General features: G+C 39.9%; 1 protein-coding gene across 6 annotated transcripts in view; it reads right to left on the reverse strand.

The window, feature by feature from the left end:
• Positions 1–26,855, reverse strand: part of ARID1B (AT-rich interaction domain 1B) — a 325,014-nt gene that overhangs the window by 30,891 nt on the left and 267,268 nt on the right. For 2 of the 6 annotated variants that reach the window (XM_040058342.2, XM_040058340.2), the window contains 3 exons: positions 11,123–11,268; positions 3,406–3,515; positions 2,478–2,636 (listed from right to left, as the gene is read on the reverse strand). In XM_040058342.2, the coding sequence (XP_039914276.1) occupies positions 2,478–2,636; positions 3,406–3,515; positions 11,123–11,268 (415 nt within the window). Of the gene's footprint in view, positions 1–2,477; positions 2,637–3,405; positions 3,516–11,116; positions 11,269–26,855 lie in introns of all 6 variants that reach the window. The other 4 variants (XM_040058341.2, XM_040058339.2, XM_040058344.2 and 1 more) reach the window with 3 other exon arrangements.

A 26,855-nucleotide genomic window follows, 5' to 3' on the forward strand; every position in this document is an offset into this window, starting at 1 on the left:
GAAGAATTTGCCAATATTCCATGTGTTACACAGACCTCTTTTACTACAGAAGAGAGTGTGCACACACAGGCCGCTAAGAATACCAGAGTACAATTCCTGGCAGAGCCTTGTGCAGGACACCTTCCTTTGTCAAGATTTTCTCCTGAAGGACTCTGGAGACCCCTCCCAGCTAGCACCGTGGAGGTGTATGTAGCACTGTTCAGGTGTATTCACGGTCATGTTCATGGGTACCTATGAACAGTGAACAGGTTTTTATGGGGTTTTCGTTACCTACTGTTTTCTCAGGTTGCAGTGACTCTGCATAGTTTACACCCCATACTTGAAATGTCTCTTTTAAAGAGTTTTAGAACTACCTCACCTCTGTCAGGGATGCACATTATATGCAGAACTGGCACAGCAGAGGTGTCCTTTTCCTGACATACCCAAAGAGGCCTCAAAACCTGGCGTTCAACAGTTTTTTCTCCCCATTTTCTCATGCCTCACTTCCACACTAAACAGCTGAAAGAGAGGATCCACTTAGTAGGATCACAGGGATACCCTGAAGTGAATCAGAGACCATTCACCCCTGCTTTTATCCTCTACTGGAATGGAGAAGTTGTAGCACATGAAGCAGCTTTGGGATTTAATGAACCAATTCGGGCTGTTTTCAAGTGTAATGAAATGCCTGCAATCAATCGTCCCAGTCTATGTCAGGCTGCTGTTGAAGACGATGAAGTTATCCAATCCACTGGCCTTCACAGGTAAAAAGGGATCAGCTCATTTGCAGCACTCACTTTTCTATCATTCCAAAGCACTGTATTTATCCATGTCTAACTGAAGCTTTTGGAGAGAAGGACATTCAGAAGAAATTGAAACCACAAACTTCCCTCACTTATTTCTTCCGATGTTATACTCTGTCAATAATCTATACTTTATTTACCCAAAAAAATCTCCACGTATGTTCTTGATGGCTCCAGGATTTGCTATGCAGTTTTTGCAATGAGCTCAGGAATGCATTATGTAGAGGAAACACTCGATGTGTTAGACAGACTGTGCAATAACTCTCTTGCTTTCCTCCAGAAATGTGCCCAAACAAGCAATACCCCAAACATTACTACAAAGAAAATGAACAGAATTTTTGGCGGCACCCTTTCACAAATGCTTTTAAGAAAAAGATGAGACCTTGTGGGAACAAGTAACATCAACTGCCTTCTGAGATCCAAAGTTGCTGTCAAATCAACATCCAAAGATTTAAGTGGTGCATTTCATTCCATGCTGTCCCCTTGCTCAGGGCACTCTGCAAATGTCTGGGTTTTGGATGGTTAGATCTCTCCCCCTCTGACTGGCCTTCCTCTGTTTGCCCTGAGACATACTCTTTTAAAATATCACTTTGTAAAAATTGTTATCAAAGAATTATTGCTAATTTAAGTGCACTTTAACACTGGGGAAAACCCCCTTTATATTCTGCACATATGATTACTTCTACTTTTGATAAAAAGAAGTAAGAGAGGAACAACATATATATTCCTAATTATTAAAAAAAACAAAGCAAAAATGACCAGATGGACATTTGCTCCCCATAGACATAACATCTTGTGTCTACATTCTCTTTTCTATATTTGTATATAGATTTTTCTAGATATGTGCATATATATAGATAGAAAGATAGATGATGAAATTTGGTTTCAGCTCCACACATCTCTCTCAGGTTTTTCTTTACAACCTGTTTGAGACTGATTAAACATTACTCATCTAAAAAATACTTTTCTAAAAATGTACATGCATCAGGATCTTTTTTCAGCTCACAGTCTGGGTTATTTCAAAATAACCAAGTGAAGCAAAATTAGAAACAATTTTGGTTTAGACTGTGCCGTGACAGCCTAATGGCTGTATTTCCAAATACACAATTCAAAAGTAAAAATGTTTCAAAAATATAAATGGCAACTTTTTTTGTGGTACTGAGTCTAGAATTTAGCTTTTGATGGGTATTAATTTCAATAGGGGAGAAGATTTCTCATTTTGTTTTGTTTTTTTTTTTTCTCCCTAAATAATCCTAGTAAAGACAAGTGCAGCAACCAGAGTGAAGTCAGTTGTGTGAAGGAGTTTGGGCCCAGGAACAGAAATGGAATTGTTCTTAACAACACAGTCGGCATGCTTGGAAGCTGATGCATTACAGGAAGGATGTTTTCTTCACAACAACTGCTGTTTTACCAGACAGCACATTTGCATGATGCACACAACTTTACTCTTTCTTATTTCAAAGTACTGTTGGGACAAATTTTGCCCTTGGATAAGCATACTCAGGGCCCACTGAAGCCAGGCAGTGGAACTTACAGTCATGTGTCCGAGAGCAGAATTTGTACCCAGTGTTATAAAGAAAGAAAACTGTTTAGTGGATAAATAATAAAGAAAAGGAATTTACAAAACAAACAAGCAAGCATTAAAATATATTTAATTACAAAAAATAAACAAAAACCAAAATAACCAGAGCCACTTACAGGGCTTGATGGAGTCTTTGGCCAGCCTGGGCTGCTAATGCTATCACTTTCATCTCCATGAAATGAGGAGATGCTAGCAGAGCTTGGGGACATTGGGGAAGGGACTGGCAGGTTGCCTGGGGTTGGGGGCTGAGAAATACCCTGAGAGCTGTAGCTATCCTGTGGTAGAGGAATACAAAAAAAAAAAAAATATGACAAAGGCAGGGCAAACTTTATTAAAAACAAACAAAAAAAAATACATCCAGTTTAACAGACTGACCAATTTTTATATATAAAATATATATATAAACAGAGAGACACATACAGAAAACACACACATATATAAATATATTTATATATATATAAAAGGTATTAAAACAACATTGCTAATTAGTATAATTTGGAAAGTTTGCTGGATGCTTGGCTAAAGTCACTAAGCCACCATGCTTACTTCAAGCTCACATGAAATGCTAAGCATGGGTTTCCCATTATGAAAGACAGAAACAAAAACAAGCCGTTCACCTTATTTAATCAAATAAGGCAGGAAAGCAAAATATTAAAGTATGTTGCTGCTGCGGCCAAAACAGGAAGCTGTAACTAAAAGCCGAGAAAAATGGCTGCAAGGATTGAAACCAGGCAAGACCCTTCCTTCCCACCCACCTGGCACAGCCAAATGCCCACGCAACTTTTGGCTTGGGACGCTTTGCCCCCGCAAGTTAAAATGCCGTAAGAACTAGTAACTTTCAGATCCACACAATGAACAAAAAAAAAAAAGAAAAAGAAAAAAAAAAAAAGAAACAAACAAACAAAAAGAAACAAACAGATTGCACGTGAATGGAAAGGCATGCAGGAAAGAACAGAAATGGGTAGGCCAAAACCAGGAGATGAAGGACAACACAGCAGACTTCTGCGGGCAGAACCAACACCACGTGCGGAAGGCGGTAAATACCTTTGACTTGCTCTCGGGTTGGGGGGCTCCTTCTTCTTTGCCATCTGCTTTGAGAGGAAGGGGAAGTTTGGACTCACCAGGTGTCATCATATCTGCAAGACCCATAGGTGCTAATCGAAAACAGGAGAAACAGTTAAGCATGACTATGTTTGGCCTTGTGGGATAAAACACACTTCCTGCTGCACGGTTGCGGCGCCACGTGAAGGAGAGGTTTTCCCACCTCTGTCCTGTTACTCTAGCATCCGGAAACCTGGAAACCTCTTCAGTTGAATTGAGGAAACAAAGGAGAGCGAACAAGAAGAGAATACAAGCACCATGCAACAACAACCACCACTTAAGAGAGTAGAATTCATTCCTCATGCTGCTGGTGCTCCTCAACTGCCTCTGACCACAACATTTTAACACAACAAAACTATTTTAACTACTGCACTCTCCCTTTAGCAATAGGCAAACGTAAATGAAAACAATGCACGTTCTGCTTGCCATGTTGAATCCAAGAAAAAAAAGCAGAATTTTCCAATTACATCTGTATTTAGCTTGGTGTCCAGCAGATAATTCCTGCCCCTACCGACTTCAATATGAATGGCTCAGCCACTGTGAGCCTTAACTACAGAATGACAAGCTGTAAACCGTGCTCTGTCGGAGAACCAGCACTCAGCTTCTTCCTTCTGCCAAAATGAGGTGGGACTATAACGAACACACAAATGTCTTTCTCTGATAATGGCATGCAGTTGCTTCCCAGGGGTGCAAGGAGTTTAAGGGTTTTTTTTTTTAATTTGAAGATGCAAGTGCCAAGTACAGTATTATTGCTGCAGAGCTGCTGGGTTCCTGGCTTTCTAGAAAGATGCAACAAGAAACATTCAGACAAATAGACAGAAAATACTGGGCAGGGCAGATGCTAGGAGGTGCCATGACACTGAATCAGTGCAAATAACCAGAACAGCAGCAAGACACCAGGTGATTCTTTGCCTGCTGAAAACCATGTGCACAGCATTTGTGAAAGACTGGATTACCTTCCCTTTCTGTCTTTTTAATCCCCCTCATGCCCTTCTTTCAAAGGATATGAGGTAAGAAAAACATACAGAATAACCTAAAAGACAATGAAAAAGAAAAAACATATATCCCAAATGTAAAAATATAAGAATCAGTAAAGGATCATTGTCTCTACCAGAGAAATGTGGCTCTCGCAAAATGACAGTGCTGGCTTGCACCAGGCAGCAGGCACACTGTACAGCAAGCCAAAGATAGGAGGGGGAAAAGAAGCTTTAAAAATACTTCACAGATTGCCCACTACAAAATGATTATTGCACATATTCATGTATTACTATGTTTTAGAAAATAATTAGTTTTAATTACAGCAGTGAGAGCATGAGCAGGACTCTAGCGAATACGCTGGCAAGCTTTGCAGTGCTAATTTGCTAATATCTTTAGCATCACTGCAGGTTGAGACTCTGGCTCTGCCAAAAAAACCTACCCAGCCATGTGCCATGTGAGTTTACAACTGTATGCTCAATATTCAGCTTTGAACTGCCGGTGTTTTTCATGGGCACATTTTCTTGTTTTTTTTGAAAGCACATTTGTAGCCCAATCAAGCCCTTAAAGTCATCACAACACATAAATCATAATTGAGATTTAAAAAAAAAAAAAAAATACTTGCAATACTTCAGACTACAAGAATTGGAACAAAAAGCCTTTTACAAGTGATGCAGCTGCAGTGAAAAATCTATTGGGATCAGCTAAAAATGCTGTTATTTTTATGTATGTGTGTGAAATCTCAACAAAACAGCCAGTCAACATGCTACCGGGAAGTCAGCATCCACTAAGCATTTGATTTGTATGCATTTTGCCCTTATATTCTGCCTGAGGAGCTGGGGCAGCTTGTGACCATTCTCAAGTGAAGGATGGCAGCCTAACACATTCTAGTTTTGAATTCACAATTAAAAAAACAGTTATTTTTCTTTCAGAGATTAAAAAAAAAAAAAAAAAAGTACAAAATGGTCAAATATATGCCATAGTGTGGTTTCAAACTGGGATGCAGAACTGTTATACAAAATCCATTTTAACAGTTAACACATTTCATGCTGTGAAAGTGCTAAAAAAGTCCTGGGTTTTAGTTTCAAAGCAAGCAAAGCTGACCCTTCCCCTATAAAGCAATTTTACGGAGGTCAAACAAAGCAAAGTTAATGATCATGCTTCTTCACCAGAATTCTGCATAGCTAAATCCTCTGCTGATATCTCACTTTTATCTAGCTGGCACATCATACTTCTATTAGAAAGAATTTAAATACTGTGTCCACTTCTGGTAGTCCTATTTCCATCAGAACTCCCTTATGAAATCTCTGTTCCAGAGGGGTTTAAGTTAACACCTCATATAAAGAGCTAGTAACTCCAGCCTGCAGATTATAACATACATTCTGACTCTATTAGTCATGCTAAGAAACGTAAAAATACAAGTTCATTTTGGCTTTTGACTATTTCTTGTTGGCATACGCAAATGTATCTATCAAGAATTGGAGACAATTACGAAAAAAATGGTAACGTTACTCAAATTCTATTTCACTTTTTGTTCTAAATTATTTAGTTCATCTACATTCTTTCTTTCTACCTCTAAGAGAAGAACTGCAAGCATTTTACAGGCAAACTGCAAGGTTGTCTATTTTCCCTATAGCTTTTACCCAAGATGTTTCCACAGCTATTTTTCTATCTGCTGTTGAAATGCTGTTTTGTAACTTTTTGCAAACATACTCTCCAGCGATTTGTGAGAAGACATTCTTTCACTTTTTTTAGCTAAGCAGTACAGCGAGAACATTGTTTTGACCCTTTCTGAGCAGTGAAATACTGTTATTGTCACGAAACTGCTAAAATAAGACACAGTCTCTTTCTACACAGGTACTAATAATTCTGCCTGTGAAGTGCAGACCAAAGGAGAAAACATTGTAGAGAGGAGGATAACAGGGAAATCTTGACTCAAGAAGTGTTGTAGCATACTGTGAATAGGTTTCAAGTACTAGCCTCTGGCTTATTATAAGAATTTAAGAGCTAGAATGATTTCAAAAAGCAAGTCTAGGTCAAGGTCCTGAATTAACTATTCCACACTGAATTTAATGTACTCAAAGGCAGATATTGACATGAGTAAAACTGCAGCAAAGAATTCTTTTTTGCTAAAGGCTGCTCTACTAGTCTCAGAAGATGATGAAATACTGTAGAAGCAGCAATATACAAACATTGTTTTTCTCTTTATTGCTAGTGTGATAACAAATCATGCTCTACAAAACAGAATACTCCCTCTCTGTAATACATTCCTCTCTCCCTTGCAACCCTAGCACTCTCCCCCTGAAAAAAAAAAAAAAAAAAAAAAAAAAAAAAAAAAAAAAAAAAAAAAAAAAAAAGAGAGAGAGAGGAAAAAGCAAAAGCAGTGAATAAGTGACTGTGGAGTTGATGAGAGGACCCCCACTGCTTTGACGCCCACTGAAAAAAACCAGAAGAGAGACAACAACACTGCCCAGTGTCCTGCCATGAATGATCCTCCAGCTCTGGGGAAAAGTGCAGCCCAAGGCGGTTGGGTACCTCATCTGAAAAGGGTGAAGGAGTCACCAGGGATCTCAGTGCCACGCTGCCTTTCTGCTGACAAGTCTTGTCCAAGGAATGACAAGTACAAGCAGTTTGGGGTGTGGGCATCTTTGTGCCAGGTGCTGGCTTGATTTACAGTCACACAATGACCACTGGATCATGATCATCACTTGTTTGGAGTATAGGTGATGGGGACACTTCAGCTGCCTACTGACAACCTCCAGAAAGTGCATTATCCAAATGTGCATTATCCAAATGTGCATTAACAGCTCCTACAAAGATATGCATTAGAGAAAAAAAAAATCAATGGAGGTATCCATTTTTCAGAAAAATGCAACCAAACCAGAAAAAAACAAATAAAGTCTCTAAAAAATATTTCACCTGTATAAATATCATTGCTTTTCCTGTTAGAAGTTCATCCAAATAAATACTGACTCAAATATATAGCATATGTATGATTTTTAGTATTATTTTAAAGAGTGTCCCTTTAATTCATTTAGTGCAAATATTTTTTCCTAGATTTTCACATTTTATGTGAAGTATTATGATGTTAAAAGTTAATTGGGAATAATAATACCCAGAAAAAGAAAGGTTTCAGTATACTTGAGCAGTAAGGCGATTAATGCCTTTTTATTGGTTTGTTCATCTCCAGAGGCAGCAGAGATTGTGAATGCCAGTTACTATGCAAGAACAATACAGAAACCTGAGAGATATAAACTTAATATTGCTTCTTTTTAAAGATAATTTTCACTAAAATTAACAAAGCTCACAGTATGAACTACATTGGGGGTTGTAAATTTCCTATTTATTATATGAATTTTTAAAGCTAGAATTTGAAAATTAAGTCTTAAGCTTCCATTTTTTCGACCCAGGCAAAATGATGAGTCTGGGTAGGGGGAAATTAAGCATTCTGGAACATGAAAAATAGGTGGAAAAAGCCTAATATATATATGGGTAATGGGAACTCATACAATAAAAGGATGGCAGCAGTTATACAATTTTTCTGAATGGCAGTTTGTTCCATAATTGTGAAGGGATTCTGACACCTTTTTTCCTGAAGCTTTTGTTATTGTTATGGATGGAATACTCTATTAGAAGAAACTGTCTTCTTTGATCTTGTAATTTCTGTGTTCCTAAACCACTCTGCATCAGCAGAAGCTGGTGATCTGCTGTTTGATCCACAGCCACTGTTGAAGTATCAGGATGCATAACAGCAGCATGATTTTCCTTTCAATTGTGACATTAATTAAAAAAAAAGAAAGACAAAAGGATCAACTAGTAATGAGAAGATATAAACACTACTAAAAATGGGTGACAAAACTAGTGTTAGACATGGCTGTACTGAAGCTCCAACACCATATGAAAACAATTCCATCAGTTATCAGCCATCTTCTCTTAGAGTAAAACCTGAAAGTGCATTTTATTGGCATGAAAGACCCACCTTCCTCCCTCACATCAGGCAACAAAACTGCACCCTTCAAAACCCAGGCAATGAGGAAACTAACCTCTTATTGCTCACCTTAGGTTTTCATTGGCCTCTAACTGAAACCACAGTTGTTGATGCTCAGCGTGTGTGAGCAAATGAACCAGTGCCCTCACTCCAGCTGCAGCCACTCAGCTGCACTTGGTTTTGGCCCTCCACATTGACCTGGTTTATCTGACAGACGTCTGATTTAACGCTAATGGGGCAGGGAGGAAGGGCAACCCAAGGAGCCACACAGCTGAACTGGTCTTTCTGCCACGGAAAATCCTGCTTTCAAGCCCCTAGATAGGTATCACCTGTAGGTTCTCCACCTCATGAAACGCAGGGCCAGAGCTGACCCTAAAGTGCACCCCCAGCTCAAGGAATTATCATTAAAAGTACTGAATTTACACTTGTCTTAAGCTTCCATTTTCTTGACCCAAGCAGAAAGATGAGTTTGGATAAGGGGAAATTAAGCATTCCCACAGCATTTGCACTCAGCAATGTATTCACACCTCATTTTCTCTTTTTGGTGTGGTGTGTCCATCTCCTCCCCAGCAGTGTCTCTTGGAGGCCTGTAAAGTAATTCTAGATGCGTGTCTGCTCCCACACAGACTGAAAGAGGTGCACTGAACTCCTCTAGTTCATCTCGTACTTACTTTCCATTGGGTAATCTCTGAATTAATAAAACTGGAACAAAAGAAAACCTCACAAATGCACTGGCAGAAAAAAACCCTGATAAATGTTTAAATTATTAAAAATCCAATATTTCAGAATGCATAACACAATAAAAAGAGTATGACTACCCCATACAAAAGACTGCTAGGATAAATGGTCTTGCATTGAACAGATTTCCACTGTATGAAATAACGAATGGCTGAATTATCTGAACAAAAAACCTCTGTGAATCTTCCTTTAAACTGGTTATTCCTTAGGAATACATAAATCTTCTTAGGCAGGGCACTCTGCCATCTGTTTGCTGTTGGTTATTTTTGCAGCTCTGGGGGCCAACGGAAAAGGGTGGAAAAATTACTTCTGCTAATAGCAAAACAGAATTTATAGCACAGTTTCAATGCTCAGAAGTAATTTTATTTCAGCAAGCCAGACAAAACACATAACTACACAAACAAAACATAATATTACCTGGGACAGCTGTGGTGGGGAAAAAGCAAGCTATTATCTAATGCTCTTTTCAATAGCTTGTCCCTCTTCTTCCAGATGGTGCAGTGAGCTGTCTGGGCTAGCCAATAGCTTCCAGGCCAGCACTGAAAAAAGGTTTTTTGTGTGTGGTGTTTTTTTTTTTTTAAATTTTATTAATTTTTTAAAAAATTAGTATTATTTTATTTTATTTCTCTCTCTCTCTCTCTTTTTTTTTTTTTAAATCTTACTGATTAGCAGCTTCCTTTCTTCTGCTAACCAAAATGGTAACAGAACGTTCTTGAAATATAAGACACTTTTCAGTGTCTCAGCAGCTCCTATGCAGAGGAAAGAAACTCTCTGGACATACTAGACACTAGCATCTCACTGTGGCCATTTTCTTCCAAAGAAGCCACAACATATAGAACTGACAGGGAGAAAAGAAAGGGAAAGACACAAAGGATAAAAGAATTATACAGCCTAAGAGGGGTAGAGAAAAAAAATGTGAAAAACCTATCTCTTGCTAAGACACAATTTAGGTAGTAAGGCATTCCTTAAGAAATAAAAGTAGAAACAAAAACAACTAAGAAACAACATCACTTTAGTACAACCTATTCAGCCTTCAGAAAAAACTTCAGAACCCCCAACATTTCTAAAAGGGATAATGTAATCAGTAAAGCATGCACAGAAACTCCATGACTGGAATAAGTACTTGGGAGGATCTGCTTCAGGGTCATTGAAACTCCATCCAAACACAGCCCAATCAAAGAATTGATCTTTGCTGAAGTATTATCTTGAAAGAGGGTAACTGTTAGGAATTCAAGCTGAATATGGATCATGAAGCACATTTGTGCAGAACTGTATTCACTTGTCTTCAGTCACACAAGCAATTCTGAACTCCTAAGTCATGATATGAAAGATAAATCCAGGAGCTACATTGAATATGCCTTTTCTTTTTGCAAAAGAATGTTATGATAAAATTTTATATACTGATACTTAAATAAGTAAAAGGTGAAATTCTATACAAATTTTGGAAACAGTAAATACGGCCTATGTGTTCCAATAGAGTAATTATGTTAAGTGCTCAACTTACAGCACCTTCAAGTCAGAGCAAGTGCACTATCTTTTTTTAAATGACTACCACATTAAATATCTGAAATTGCAACCTTAGCAAGTAAGATGCTGAAAAACAAAAGCAACCTCTTAAAGCAAGAAGCTATTCTCCTTCCCTTTCTTGCAGACACATACACACAAATAAATACACATATACTTGCTAGTCAACACCTACGTCAAGCTGAGTGCGAGCGCTGCTGGAACTGTACAACACACTGTACTCATCTACGTGCTGTGCAGAAGGACTTAATGAGAAATGCATCAGTTACTGTACAAAAAAAAAAGCGAGCAACTTAGCCTAATTTCAAATCCCTCCAAACTACCCAACGGGGTGAATCAAACGAAGAAGGATGTTCCTCTGCCAGCAGCCCAGGGCTGACAGCGTTAAGCAGGTTTACGAAGGAAGGGGACTGCTGGAAGGTTACTCACCATTACCTGTTGAGCTGTTCACCATGTTGGGCGCCATGCTGTAAGGAGGAGCCTGCGGGTTCATCAGGCCGGAGCTGTTGTTCATCGGCTGAGTGTAGGGGGAGCTGGATCCCATAATGCCGCTCTGATTCATGGCAGGAAAATTGCCTTGCCTAGGAGGGGAAAGCACACATACAATATCTCATTACAGACCTCACTGCTGAAGATGCTGTGGTTTGTCACAGAGCCCGTCACATATTGTTTGTAAGGAGAAAGCAGGCAATTAGTTCATTTTACCTATGGGGGGAGCTTTGAGTTAGTCTTGAGCTATATCATATATGTGAAATAGAATTGGACTGAAGACTCATTTCAAGAGAGGCACACAGTCTTTCTATGTCACTATCAATCAGATGAAAAATACAGCTCACATCATACACCGTCTGAGTAGACAGCTATGTGATCAGGAGTCAAAATTAGAACCTAGCATTGGCACAAAAAAAAAATCCAGTGCATCACCATTCTTACCATTTTGAACGTGTAACGGCAATCCTCACCCACCAGAGCTTAATAAACAGTGAAATGACCAAAAGAAAAACGGGCACCATAGACTCAGTTTTTGATTTCTGCATCTGCTGTTATTGTATTAACAGTATTCATCTGTATGTGTCATCTAGGCCCAATCTTTCAAAAGACTCCATACATATTCTACTTCATCGAAACAAGAAACCTCAGCAGAACTATTTTGCTTTTGAAAATTAATCCCATATTTGTATAATGCTTTTATAACTGAGACTTAAATTTGTCATAAAAATTGCCCTAAATGAAATCCTTGCATAATTCTCCACATGTTCAGACCAAGTATTTTGAAAGACTAAAACTTACCCACTTTTAAGTTCTAAGAAGTATCTGAGTATGCTTGGTACCTGATTTGTCAAACTCTATAGACAAACTGAGGCACAAGGAAGAAAACAATCCAATTCAAGCAAGCACCATGACTCAACTTGAAAAATAACCTTTTATCCTTTTAATACCTAAAACATTTACCTACCTTTTCTTAGTATAGTTGAAGATGGCATATATTATCATATGAGTAACACTTGTACATATAAAATCATACATATGAATAGAGACTCATGGAAAAAATACTTGTATATTCATAGAAAAATGTGTAGGAAAATACAAAACACAGACCTCTTTCTTCAGTGTGCCCCCTGTATATTTCTGCTGCTTTAACAAATAAAAGGAACAAGAAAGCAACCACCCTTTTACACAGCTTTAGTACCTGTCAACTTTTATTTCCTTAAAAAACCAAAGCACTTCATTTCATCCTACAAGAATGGAAAGCTGAATGTTCGGATAGCAACACTGGAGTTTTGGTAGAAATTCTACTTTTAATTATTATACAGTACTCAAATAAAAAAAAGACAACTCCTAAATCAAGAACCCTGAGTAACTTCAGTGGCTTGTCTTCTCCAAACTCATGGCAGATTCTTAACACAATTGGTAGAAGCAGATTTCTTTTTGTGGAGGTACATGAGGAAGACCATTAAAGCAGTATTTGGCCTAATTTTTCTTGACACATTGTGAATTTCTTCAAAGGAAAAGAGAACGTGTTATCTAAATAAAGCATCTTTTTCCAAGTCAGTTTTGTCCTTTGCTCTCTGAAGACAAACTTCTCTTCACTCTTGCAAAGAGGCAATGGCTTTCTTTTGATATGAAGGAGATAACTGCCATACAATGTCATTTCCCAGATGAAGCTTGCAACGAGAAGTGGAGGGAAAAGATTTAAAATGCACAGCGGTGCAATGCTCCAAGGGAAAATTACAAAGGGAAAAGAGAAGAGCAGATCCATGTGGCAACAACTTTAAATTATTTCAGTCACACAATCAAGCTTTTCTTATGTAAATACTGTATCTTATACATCCTCCCCCCCGCCCCCTTTTAGCTGAAAATTGCTATATTTCAGCAAATGCAGTTAACTGAAAAATGCTTTCTATGCTGGATAAGCAAGATCCTTTCTGTTATTGGGTAAAGTTACTAGTGAAGAAGATGAAAAAAAAGTGCAAGTGTATTTTCATACTTTAAAAAAGAAGTAATGGATTTTGAGAGGTTCTTTTACGGAGTAAGGCTAGGATCCTGGAAAAGGCAAGTCTCTACAGATATCTATTTCTTTAATGTCCTTCTTTTACTTTAAAAATACACAGGAGACACACACCTTGAAGGTAAGGTGAAATTGGTCCTTACCTACTAATATTTCAATAGCATTACTTCCTGTAGCATGTGCGTCTTCTAAGCTGCAGGGCTGTTCATTGTCTCAAATTGAGGTACAAGCTATTTCATGTTACCCACTATGGACATCAATCTCAATTGCAGCTCATGCAAGCATACTGCTGTACAACAGCTTTAAATCAAAAAGTAGGAAACTATTTCCAGTTTAGATGGAGAGTGGAAATTAAATAAAGAGAATATACTGGCTTTGACCAGGACAGCAAGAAGACAACAGAGGTCTAAAAAAATTGCTTCTGCACCCAGAAGAACCTGAATGGCAGAACCTAATTCTGAAATTTCATCTGGCAAGGCAATACCTTTCCCTTTCACCCTCCTATGTTATGGTGCACTTGGAACTGACACAGCTCTTCATCTTTGGAAAGAGCCCAGCAAGTGAAAAGACTCAGCACCATCCCTGGCAGAACTTTGTCCTTTCCCGGCCCCCTATCAAAGCCCTGACCGCAGCACGCATGAGCTAATTCAGTAACACTGAAAGGACATCCTGTCAGAGTAAATGCTGTTTTATCCTGAGATTGGGAGCAGTGAGCAGTACAGAGCTCCTCCACATATTATTTTGCTCTATGATGGCTTGGAATGGAAAGTTTCTTTAGGGAGAAATAATCAGGTATTACTTCAGCCTTTAATTCTCACTCCACAGTAGGCCTCCTTTGAGTAAAGACTGCCGACTGTGACAAATTGTGCTGCATCAGTGCTATAATATGAAGTGGAGTCCATTAAGAACTGAGCTGAGATCACCAAACTCATTTTGATTAACCTCCAGGTCACTAAACACTTATAAATATGTTACACAGCAGCTGCTAAACATATTTATATATGCTTAAGGTCACAGCATCATCTGTTGGTTGTTGGAGTTAAGTCAAAAATCTTGTTTCCTTCTGTGCTGCTTTTAGTTAAGGCATACCCAACATACTGCAGTACTAGACTCTCTCCTACATCTCCCAGTTCCCTCCTCCATTTTTCTGGGGTGCTAAATAAAAATCAAGCCTTTAAAAACAGTCTGCTGTACACGTAGTGACATCTAATGGCAAAAATTCATCTGGCCGGCTATGAATTTTATAGCAGCACAAAGCCAGCTATGTATACAATTTTACAGTATCTGCCACATAAACACCAAGAGCTGGGTTGCTTAGGGATATGCAATTTGGAATAACAGGAATAAATTAAGAAAGGATAAACTTCAGTTTAATATAATGAAAATATGTTTTCATGGTGAGATACAGTTACCCTTCAAGGGAATGAAGGAAACCTCAGCACTTGATATTTCAGCATGCAGGCAACATGTTTGAAAATATATTCATCAGAGAAACCCTGCATGGTGTATGAACTTGAGTTTCTGCTCTTGAAATACCTTGATCCCAGATAATGTATTTTTCCCCATTTAGAAGAAAAAGCAGCCAGGCCAATCCAAATTTGGGATTATGCTATCAATTTAAACACAATACCTAAACCTACATTTTTTTTTTCTCTGTTCTACTGCTACAAGTAGATCTTCAAGAGTTCAGCAATTTTAGGAGATTTGAAGTGGAGGAGAGGAATCTGCTCGATTTCTATGGTTTATTTACTCTGTTGACAATTTTGCAATGTATAATGCCAGAGCCAGTTGTTATGCTTGAGGAAAGGGCTGCCACCTCAGGGGACCTGGACAAGCTGGAGGAATGTGCTGACAGGAACACTGTAAAAGTCAACAGGTACAAGAGCAAGGTCCTGCACCTGGGGAGGTTGAGCCCCCTTCAGTGGTGCCAGCTGGGACTTGAGTAGAGGGAGCAGCTTTGCTGAAAAGTCCCTGGGCATCTCGACAGAAGGAGCTGGGCATAAGCCAGCAGTCTGCCCTGGCAGCAAAAAGGGCCAACAACATCCCGGGCTGTGTGAAGAGGTGCAGAGTTGGGAAATGGAAGAAACTGATCGTCCCCTACTTCCTCAGCACTCACTGGACTCCACCTAGAGTATCACATTCAGTTTTGGATCCCCATAAAAGAAAAGATGATGATAAACTAGAGTGAGCAGGGAATCCCTTACATGGCCAGGGCTTGAGCACTCCCCCTGGAAGGGCTGAAGGATGAGGCCTCATTCAGCCTGGGGCAGAGAGGGCTGTTGAGAGGAACCTACAGCAGCCACACAGCACCTAAAAGGAGGTGAGAAAGAAGATGGAACAGGCCTTTTCACAGTGGGCATGGTGGGGGGACACGACACACTGGGCAAGAGTGAAAACACATGAACTTCAGACTGGATGTAAGGAAACCATTTTCCCAGTGAAAATAGTGAGAGACTAGATTTGGTGGCCCAAAGGGAGTGGGCAATCAGTGCCTTTGGAGGTTTTGAAAACCCCGCAGGATAACACCCTAAGCTCTAAGATGAGCCTGAGGAGAAGGCTGGACTAAACATTCCTCCTGAGGTTCCTTTCCAGCTGGAATGATCTCAGCTTGCCAGCTTCACTGTGCTGTTGACAGTCTGGTGTACTACTGGGTCCAAAATACAACTGCTCAAATTCAAACCATTCCCTTTTAAGAAGTTCTTCTGATCTTTTATTTTCCTTCATTTGCAATCTACCCAAAGCTTAATCTGCACCCAATCTCTTTTCTCTGCAAAACAAGTAGCATCAGATCTAATTGTGTCTTCTGAGCTAATGCAGAAGTCCATGTATTTAAAAAGAGGAGTTGACATGCTAGATCTGGTCATCATTAAAATGCACAACAAAGAAAATGTTAGAAAGAACAGCACTGACAATACACAGGAGCACATGAGTGATCACAGCTGCGGAGCAGTCTCTTATACTGAAATGCTTTCCTTTAATTGGACCTGAAATCTTCAGTAAGTTTATGTGTTGTCTCCAACTGCTACACAGAAGTCATTCTACAGCCCTTGTCCTTCACACTTCCTGGTATGTGATTTAGTACCTCCTCAGTTTTGTCACTTGATGCAAGACTTACACCATCATCTTCCTTCTTTCTTCTTATTGAAAAAATAGGAATTCACTATGAAGTTGAGTTCAGATGTGTGTATGGTTTAGCTACGGACAATGACAGAAGTGGATTATGCTTCTCAGTGAGATAAGAAATGAAGACACAGCTTTTCATATGGAAACGTGTCAAAAGCTCGGGCTGTTCCTGTGTACAGAGAGATCAAGTTCTAAAACTTTCTGTGGATTTCCTAAGAGACATCTGATGCCTTGCACTCTTCTCTCAATCTATAACACTGAAGCAAAGCCCACCACACAGTCAGAAAAAAAGATCCAGCTTCTCTAATGAGCCCTGTGACAGCCTGAGCATGGGAGGCGAGTCCAACATGGAAATCTATAGGGAACAGAAGAAAGCTTCCAAGGTGGACAGTCTAGAAGTGATGGAGGTGAGGAGATTTTGGGGCATAGAAAATGGAAATGAAGGAGATAGTAGAAGGAAATTAAGAAGGAAAAAAGATTGGGAGCATCCTCACTAGGTGCCAAAAATTTTTAGGGCAAGGAGGATGATAGGTGTGCAGGAGAAGGCAGAGAAAACAGAGATACAGGAGAAGGAGCAGAGAGAAACACACAGAATGTTGCTACTCCCAGGGTAAACACAGGTGATGGTCCCTCTCGCACAAGCGGAGCCTCTTAGCCAGATATGCCTGAAGGAAAGAGGGCATTCACAGGGAAGCTTCCAAAGCAGGGTGCTACCAGAGGTGTGCCTTCCCTCAGCTCCTCAGCTCGTCCACCTTGCTCTGAGGTAGGGCCAGGCTCTGAGGTGGCCACCTTGGCCGAATGCTGAGGGAGTCGCAGTCCAAATGTGGCACAACGGGGCGATGCTGAAGGAGCAGCGCTACAGGGACAAGAGCAGAGATGGGGCACACAGCCCAGGCGGGGAAGAGATGGCATTGAGTCACACTGCACAAATCCTGGTGGCCACAAACCCGCATCAGTTGTTTGTTAGGTACTTGGACGCTGCGCTTCCTGACGCTTGACACAGCATGCACCTAATGCAGGGATTTCTCCCAATTACGCTGCCCTAGGTGCTGGACCTGAAAAATGATCCTGTTACTGTGACCTGGCCACCTGAACAATTGGCTGGTAAAAAAAAAAAATGGCCCACAAGTTTGCCATTTCTGCTCCAGATCTTTAACCTACATCAGTTTTGCAGCGAATGCACTGCAGCACCTCAGGGGAGTAATTTGTGTAAACATTTTAAAAGGAACATTTTTTCTGTTAATGCTGACACACTGCTAAGGTGGCTACTTGATTACAAACTGTGAAAATGACTGCGTTAGGCTGCACACACAAATCACAGTGTACTGACCACATTGCCCTGTGCTTATCTGTGCCAGGTCTGCAGCATGACAATATTTCCTCTCTCTTTTAAATGTCAAAGTATGATTTGGGGGGTTGTTATTTAAACACACTGACCTGCACAATAACAAGAAGTACTTTATTTAAATCTGTCTTGAGCTGGGACTAGCCTTAAGCGCGTATAATCTGTCACACTTTGACACCAAATGGGTTATTATAATGAGAGTAATTCAGGAGTGAGACCTGTGAATGCCTTCTCCCTGGAGAATTTACACATAAACATGTGCAGGCAGATACATATGCTCTTTTGCTATGGATTTTCCTTCTTGCTACATTATGGGCTTCCTTGGAGAAGTGAAACCATTTTATTGTCAGCGGGTAAGAAAGAACTGAAGGAGGGAGAAGGGAGCAAGGGAAAATAAACCCCAACATTGCTTACTTTGTTCTGCCTGGAGGTTCATAGCACTCAGAACAGGCCAAGACAAACAAAGCCTGAATATTGGCTTGAGCAGCTATAAAATGGCATTGAAGGCAGTTCCCACGTGAATAAAGTAAACAAATTTAACATCACTACATCTGAAAGCAAAGTATCTTCTTGTTAGATGGTACTCTAAGTATAACAACCTGGACTTACATGTCCTCCTCTGCTCAGTGGGGAAGTTCACCAACTGTATTAACAAAGTTTCAGAAAAACAACCATGAAAGGTGCAGACAGGTATTAGGTCTGCCACAAGACTTTTTGCCATTTTTCCATTTTTGAAAGAAAATTTTACACTTGTGCACATCTACTTGTGTGAAAATGGGAGGCCAAAGTTCTGAACTACACTGACACTGACAAAGCTCTGAGAAATATAAATGAAAAAACGTCCAGATTTGTACTGAAGAGTGTGTGTACGTGTCTGCGGACAGGAGGTACACAGAACTAACACAAAACTGTTCTTCTCAACAACCAGGCCTAAATGGCAGTGCTAAAATGGGGGAATAATTTTAACATTCCAATTATGTGATAGTGCAAGTTGCCTTGTAATCCACTGCAGTTGGACCGAGTACACTGCTTGATTTCTTCATCTGGCTGATCCAAATATTATTGTGCGAGATACTTTAAAAAAAAGTAACAGAAATAGCCTTTCTAAACATACTATTTTTCTTCTGATCTACACATATACTTGTGCCTTTAGCATCATCTCCATTGGTTGGATTTTACTAAAAACCAGTTAAGGACGGGGGAGAAACTTAAAAATTACATGTTCCTACCACACTGATTCAATGCTGAGCCACTCAGAAAAACAGCCACAAAATCCTACTGTTTGTTTACAAGCTGCTGTCATCACATTAACCATTTTTCCAGTGAAAACATCTGCCTGATGGGCTACCTACTTGGTAGTCATTTAAAGCCCAATGAAACAGGAGTGTCACACCACATCGAGTTCTGGAAGAGCAACGTAAGAGGCACGTGTAATTCACGAGTAATAGTGCTAATAACAACACAACTACCTAACATTTGCACAGCTGAATGCACGCTGGGATCAGAATAAATCTATCCACCCCATTTTACAGATAATAAAAAAGGAGGAAGAGATCTAAGATTAATAATCCAAATCTAAAATATGGCCAGAAGAATTATAAAGTAGTTGAATACAGCAAGGAAAGTACGGCATAAACCTGTTAAAAAGAAAAAAAACCCCTTAACCTCATTTGATCTTAATGACAGAAGGGTGTGTGACTGATAAGCATTTCATGATAGTGAAATACTGTAGGGTTTTGTTTGTTTATTTGTAAATTGTAGGCATTTGATTTTCTTTTTATGAAGTTCCCTTTGTGCTAATTAAAGTAGTTTTGGTCTGAATTTCATTGTGATCACAGCATTTGATCACCAGTCTTCAAGCCCACAGGGAACCCCTGAAATGCCTTTATTGCACAGCATTCTTAAAAGTGCAGCAACACCTCCATATTTGAATTTATTTGTGTAAGAACAAACTAAGCTCTTGGTACTCCATGTAACCTGTGCTGGATAAATACAATTATAATGCTGGGTGACAAAAAACACAGGACAACTGAAAAGCGGGCCAAGTCAAATGGCTCAGAAACCCATCAGAGCTCTACTCTTGGTGACCTCTGTCTACCTTCCCGACACATGGATTTGTACAGCAGCTCTAACAGCAACTGCCTGCACAACTGTCCCCCTCAGACATGACATCTGAGTACTGAGGAGATATACTTCTTAGCCCAAGTGAAGTGTGTGATGCACAAAAGAGCGGTGCTTTAATCTGTGCAGCAAGCAGGAGCATGCAGGAACTGGGTTTACAGGGAAAAAAAAAGAAATTTGCCCTGTATGGCACGATGCTGTCAATCTGAACCAGAATGTCAAGAAGGGTGATTTAGCTTGGTGTGACTTGATATCAAAATGGGAATGACTCATATGACTCTCACTATGCACCTTCTATTTTTGTGCATGTTTATAAATAGCTGTATTAAAAAGTCGGAAGGCCCTATGAACTCTCTCCCAGAAAGATTACTTGAAAGTGGTAGGAGTCTGTTCCCAGCACATGAACAGCCAGAAGGTCACCAAAATGCGGTGTTAAAAAGCTACAGGAAACCAAGGACACACTATGCGTTTCACTAACTCGGTTTCCTCTGGTGGGACACTGTCTTGGGAGAGGTTTGACCCCTGAGCTCCCTCCTCTCCCACCTGCAGATGCTGTCTCCCACCACCTCCTTACCATGTTCAGTCACATCCTCACGCTGCTTTTGAGCACCCCGGAGTGCACTGTGCTAGCAACCAACCGAAAATCTAATAAAAACCCGATCATTTCGTGCCAGCTCTGCAACGTGTTTTTTCATAGTAAAATGTCATCTGGCTGACAGCAGCATGCTGAATGCAACTGTGCATGTGCATCAGCATGGTGAGCAAGCTCTCCAGAGGGATTTCCCAGCAGACACGTTTTCACTCACCTATCTTTGCCCAGTGGAGCAGTTATATGTTTATTGATATTATTACCAGCACAGTTACCATCAGTCTCAGCTCTTTGGCACACCGGACAGTTTCACAAGAGCAATGTAGTGCACATGTAAGCATGATTTCAGCTGCCTCTTTTCTTCATCTTTGTTTCAGGTGCCTGAAACCTACTGTGGCCACTGCAACAGGTATTTAACGTGTTAGTAGGATTGCCAGCCATCATTAACAAAATCTCATGCTGTTAGGTTATTATTTAATGTGATTCTTGCAAGGCTACTTATATGTCCAGCTAGAATTGGTGCTCCCATCTGAACTCATCAACAAACTGAAGGGCTCTTCCCACTCATATTTCCCTGAGCCGAATTGCTAAAAAAAAAAAAATTGTTTATTTTTCTCTCAAATACCACCCTTGTAAAAGAACCTAAAACCTTAAACCCCCTTTAAAACCCGAAACCCTCCTACCATTTTTTATGTCTCTCCCTTTCTGCCACAAAAATCTTAGGCTGTTCAATCACAGTCCTGTACTTGCACAGTGTTATGTGCCAAATCACACAGCGCAGTCACAGAATTAGCTTTCTTCACGAGTCCCATTAAACAGATGGCTATTCTCCTATTTTGACTTTTTTTTTTTCCTAACCACTTCTGTGATTTAAATTAGTAGATCTTGACTGTGAAAACTGTTACCTCATCTGAAATAGGTTTTGTCACCCAAGAAAGAGTACTCAGTCTAAGGTCCTCCCTTATTCTTTAACTTTATACAATATCAATTAATGAAGTACTGCATTCTTAATGTCCTGAAGATCATATTTTAAGGTACAGAATTTCTATGTAACAACCAACCCAGAATATTAATAAGCTATACAAAGTCCTACACTGCAATTTTGTTTCAAAATAATTAATCTTTCTACCGAGGGCAGTGAATCTCCTAAACAACCAAATCAAGCCAAAAATAATCTTGACACAATAATAATCGAATTAGAAGTGTCTCTTAGGTAAGTGAAAATTCTCTTTCATGACTAAGAATCACGCTTCCTTCCCAACATGCTTCTGCCTCCACAATTTAAGAATGGTTACTCTCTGAAGAAGGAAAAGAGTAGGACTCTTGAGGTCTGTGGTTAATCTCTAATGGCATGAACAGCATACAGCAGTCGACTTGATTGATGAGTCCAAAGAAGAAAAAAAGCCTCCCCAGATCACTGGTTGCCTGCAAGAGCTCTGCAGCATGGTGACAACCGGGGCTCCAAAATGATGGATTTACCTTTTAGTAAAACAAAATTCCAGATAAAAATGTATTTCTCTTAAGTCTCCTACAAGAAATGGCTTTGGATAGCTCAGCATGTAAAGTTTCTTCCAATCCTTACATGATTTTATCAGCAATTTTGAGCTGATCCATAAAATGCATCTCCATTTAAATAAAATAATCACAGAAGATTTCTAGCTTCCCCCTTACAATAATAAATACATATAAGCTGAGCTGAACTTCCTCCCTCCTAATACATTATAGAAAAAAACCCCATAGATGATTCTGCTTTGAAAAGCAAAACATGAGGGGGAAAAAAATATCAGCTTGATAGAAATTACTATTTCTCACGAAGAGGGAAGAAGCATGGGTCCTTTTAGAGGAGAAATATGTCAATACTGGTTAACAGCTTCCTTAGAAATTAGTTACAGTAAGCATTAGTGTTTGGACTTTTAACCCCTCAAATCACACAGAAGCCTAGCATGGGGAGATGATATTCCAGCTATTGCTGAACCTCCTCCAGCCCCAGGTGGGGCCAGCACTGGAGTATTGGGGTTCACAGAGACAATGCAGCCATTTAGGCCAAGAAGCAAAACCACTTCACCCCGCTGAAAGTACACATGGACTTTATTTTGGAAGCCAAATTTGGTTTCATGGACTGAAAGTACCACCAGGATATTAGGACAGCACTAATCAAAAACAAAGTGGGGCTCATTGCAGGGTGACCCATCACCCTGCAATGATCTCAGAAGGAAATCTGTGATTATTTGGAGAAGCAGAGCAGAGGGGCAATGACCAGACAGCTTGTGAACGGCCTGAATTTTTACAGGAGCAACTCCTTCCGTGTGACTGAATGTTAAATAAAAGACCCGGCAGAAAGAGCCTTTCTTGCCAGGGGCTTATTTCAAAGGCAACAGATAAGGCAGGCACTGGCTCCAATTATGGCTACCAGTCCTATCTTAGCCTAGTTTACTCTGGGGATTTCACAGCTGGCAGCCTTTCATCTAGAAGTAGCCTGGTTTGAATAAGCAAAGAAACTTGAATGAGTACTTAACCTTCCTGCACTCCATCGAACTTCCCAGCAGAGAAGAACAGCACCTCCAAGCTTAAGGGGAAAAGGGAAAACAATGGAAAATGTACACTCTCTCCAGGGATTATAGATGGTAGGTTTTACTGGAGTGCTTCAAGACTTCCTGCTACAAAACTGCAGCTTTTAAAATCACAATTAGAATTTTAAATCCAAGTTTCAAGATCAAAAGGGCCGGGCTGGAAAATACTGCACAAAACTGACAGGCACTAGGATGTAAAACACCTAAAACAGTTCTGGGTTTTATTTATATTATTATTCTTTTTAAAAAATTTATTCCCCATTTCCGCCTCCTTCTTTTTGCTTTTGACATTTTAATGCACCATGTCCATTACTATATTTCCTCACCAATACCTTCTAGTCCATCAGTAGTGCTGCATTACCCCGCTGTTGGAGAAAATAATACGGAAAAAGTGCTTTGTTGGCACCAGCAACACGGATTATGAATTATACATACATAGCAGGAGAGAATTGCTGATGGAAGGTTAGCGTGCCTGCATGTGTGCAAGCGTGCATGTGTGTGTATACATACACACAGACTAAGAAGACATCTAGAATGTACTTTTAAAACTAATTTACACTAATTGTCCTTCTCTGTACAACAGAAATTCTCTAATATCAGTGCAGCTTTGTTTGATCAGTTTTATGACTGATTCAAAACATATTAAATTCTTCTCTCCACACTACAATGAGGCTGTGGTATCTAACCAGTTGCTAAGCAATTTAGAACCAGAACCACATTCTAGAATGCCTACAAGCATGTCAAAGCAATGCAACATCACACATTATTGTAGAGACCGAACACCACTTCTCAGGTGGCATGGGGATCAGCAGAAGATAATGTAAATATCCACCTCAATTTAGCAACCCAATGGCCAGGATTTAAAATGATCAGAGGTTGCAAATAGCAAAGCTGGTTCCCAGTTCCTCAGTTTAATAAACCACTATGTCTGAATTGTCTCCTCTAAAATCAATGGCACTGAATTCTAAATTCACTCAATCTATAAAAAAAAATTGCTTTAATTTACAAAATTGCAACACGCCATCCTGAGAATCATATTGAGGTACATTGAGGTCAAAGGGGCTGCCTTCAAAGATAGGACTGCTCCTCATGTAGGCATATCAAAACTCATTTTGTTGTAATTAGTTCAGGTATTGATAACTGTAGCTGCACCAGCAAAAGCCTCATTTTAGCATCCAGTTGGATGCACATTTTACAGCCAGCTAGCACCGAATTACCTCTTCTAAGGCCACACTACTAACAGCATGCAAGCCAGCTATTTTACAACTATGTTTTTACCTTTCCATATACTACAGTCACACTTTCAACTGCTGAGAAGACATGCTCAGAATAACACTCACTGCTAGCACGAGAGATGCTGGAAGTGATGGTGACACAAGCATCTAGTTCTAAAGATGTCTGATGACTTCAGGCACCAACCTGACAATCAATTTTAAACAGAACTTGCTGTAGGAAGCAAAAGCTCACAGACAGTGCATACACAGTCCAGCAAAGGTTCAAGCTGGACATTTACAAACTGAGGAGCTCAACACTGGCTGGTATAAGAAGATACTCGCTGAATTTGCTGCCTTTCACATCAACAGGGTAAACAGTATTTCATTTGCTTAAAACTGTTTTACTGAAGGCTTACTGTGATGCAGTTTTGTACACACAGGAACATTTATCTATCAATATAAATATATGTGCTGTTCTAAGAATCACAGTGTGATAAAAGATCTTTTGGAGCCACCTGGTCCTTCGAGGTCTCCTCTGGGTTCTAGTCTCCAGCAGCTGAACCAGCCCATGGGGTTTCAGTCAATGCCAACCTAAGTTATGAAGAGTCTTTTCTTCCATGGATAGATTAGGTCTTCAACATACAGTCCCCACCAGTCAATGGTTTTGCTGAGACCAAGACAAGACAAATATAAAAAGGAAAACACTGTTTTGTAGATCTTTCACACTCTCCTCCTGAAAATAAAGTGAATTACTACACAGGGTACTAGAGATTTATTTAACATTGCCTGCTGTGAACTTCTACTCAGAACAAGCCTGAACACCCTGAGTAGCCTGAAACAATGAAGAGATTCAAGAAGAGGTCTTAAAAACACCTTCCTTTTTTCTAGCCTGACATGGCAGTTATCATTTGGGAAACTCTGGCCTGCATCCACAAGTCCGGCTAGCAAATCGTAGGATTTTAGGTTACAGGGAAAGTATTATGTAGCCATAGAAATTAATCTAAGCTTAACATAAAGCAGACCTCAAGATGAGGTCAAAGGCTAATTCAAGTGGTGTAAACCTAGTATCTTCCACAGCCACCGCTTTCATTTCTATGATTTTAATCTTTTCTAATGAAAAGGGCGGTGGTCTGCTCTGAGGATGATACCTAGGTATAACTGGCTGACACTCAGATCCTGATCATCCTGCCCTGGTTAATGAACATTGATTTTGTGCCCCAGTGGGCAAGATTTTTTTCTGATGCATGCCATTTAAATTCATTTTAGGCTGCTGCTTAGTGTGGCTTGGCAAGGCAGAGGCAAATCAGCGTTCTATGTCTAAATGAGACTCCTGAGCTGGGAAATGACAGGTCCTGTGGATTAACAGCTGAAGATAAATTTCTCTCCCCTATTGATACTTGGCTACTGACTCAACAAGTTGACCTTGAAGTGGATCACAACCAACTTGAACAGAAATACTGCTGTGTAACCATGACTATGACACAACCATTTAATTTTATTCTTAATTCTACACAGAGGAGGGTGTTTCATAGTAATAAAAATCCAGCACTTTTTGAGCTCCACAACTGAATCTGATAAATTCAACACATTTGAAGGAAAAGGCTGGGCACTGTTCATGCATGCTGGCATATAGGAGTGGATGTCTTCCCAGTTAGGCAAGTAGTATGCTGGGAGTGCTCTCCCATTTCACTAAGCTTTGTTTTTTGAACTGGATAACCAGTAGACTTGTGTTCCAATTTTTTGTTTTTCTTTCTGCTTTTTCTGTGCACATACATGAACGGTGTTATTAAGGGAAAAACCAAACTAGCAGCTACAGAAAACTGGTAATTAAAACTTGTTAATAGCTTGTTAATAGCTGTGACAGCAGCAATAATTTGGGTATTAAAGAGTTCCTACAGAAACAACAATTAAAATAACAAGATGGCAGGAAAGTCTGTAAAGGTTAAATCTCAGGTGAAGATGGATTTGTTTGTGAGGGAGCTACAGGCTGGGAGGCAACATAGATACTTTCTCCCAGTTCTGTAATCTGTGATATGCTCACAGAAATCAGTGTGGAGGACTCTGGTGAGAAAACAGCAGCTGCACTTCAGGCAAAAGTTTTGCAAGGGATACTTAGTGCTCCTAAAAATTCTTCTAGGGACTAATTTTTCGAGTACATGCACACTCAACTACAGTGTACTAGAACTTCCTTGAAAATCCCGTTAAGAAACTGTGTAATCACTCCTGCAGTACATCATCTCTCAGAATATGATCTCAGTTGATCACATAGGATCAACTTTGGGGGTTGCAGTTCTCTGCCTAGGCAGCACTGACAATACCACCAAATCCAGAAAATGTGGCTGCACGCACTGCTGCAGACTAGAACACCAACAATGAAGAGAGAAAGATGATGCCAGGGTCAGGGAAGGAGACATCTCATTCCCTCTCAGTGACGAGGTTCTTCATTTCCCTTTCAGGCATAAGGAAATGGAGCCGTGCCAAAAGTCACACAGGTATGTGAGTGAGGGACATGCACATTTTCCTTGTACTGGCACACTGGTGTTAGTAAAAAGAAAACAAAAAAATTAAAATCCCTGCTACAATGCAAGTATTTCTGTATCTTTCATGCGATTTTTATATTCCTTCAGCAGCCAGATGGGATGTTCACAAACATTTTTAAAAAATGGCAAAGTCCCACAGCAAGCCCGGTTTACATGG

The sequence above is a fragment of the Hirundo rustica genome, chromosome 3 (genome assembly GCF_015227805.2).
Source record: "Hirundo rustica isolate bHirRus1 chromosome 3, bHirRus1.pri.v3, whole genome shotgun sequence".
In the NCBI taxonomy this organism is placed as follows: Eukaryota; Metazoa; Chordata; class Aves; order Passeriformes; family Hirundinidae; genus Hirundo; species Hirundo rustica.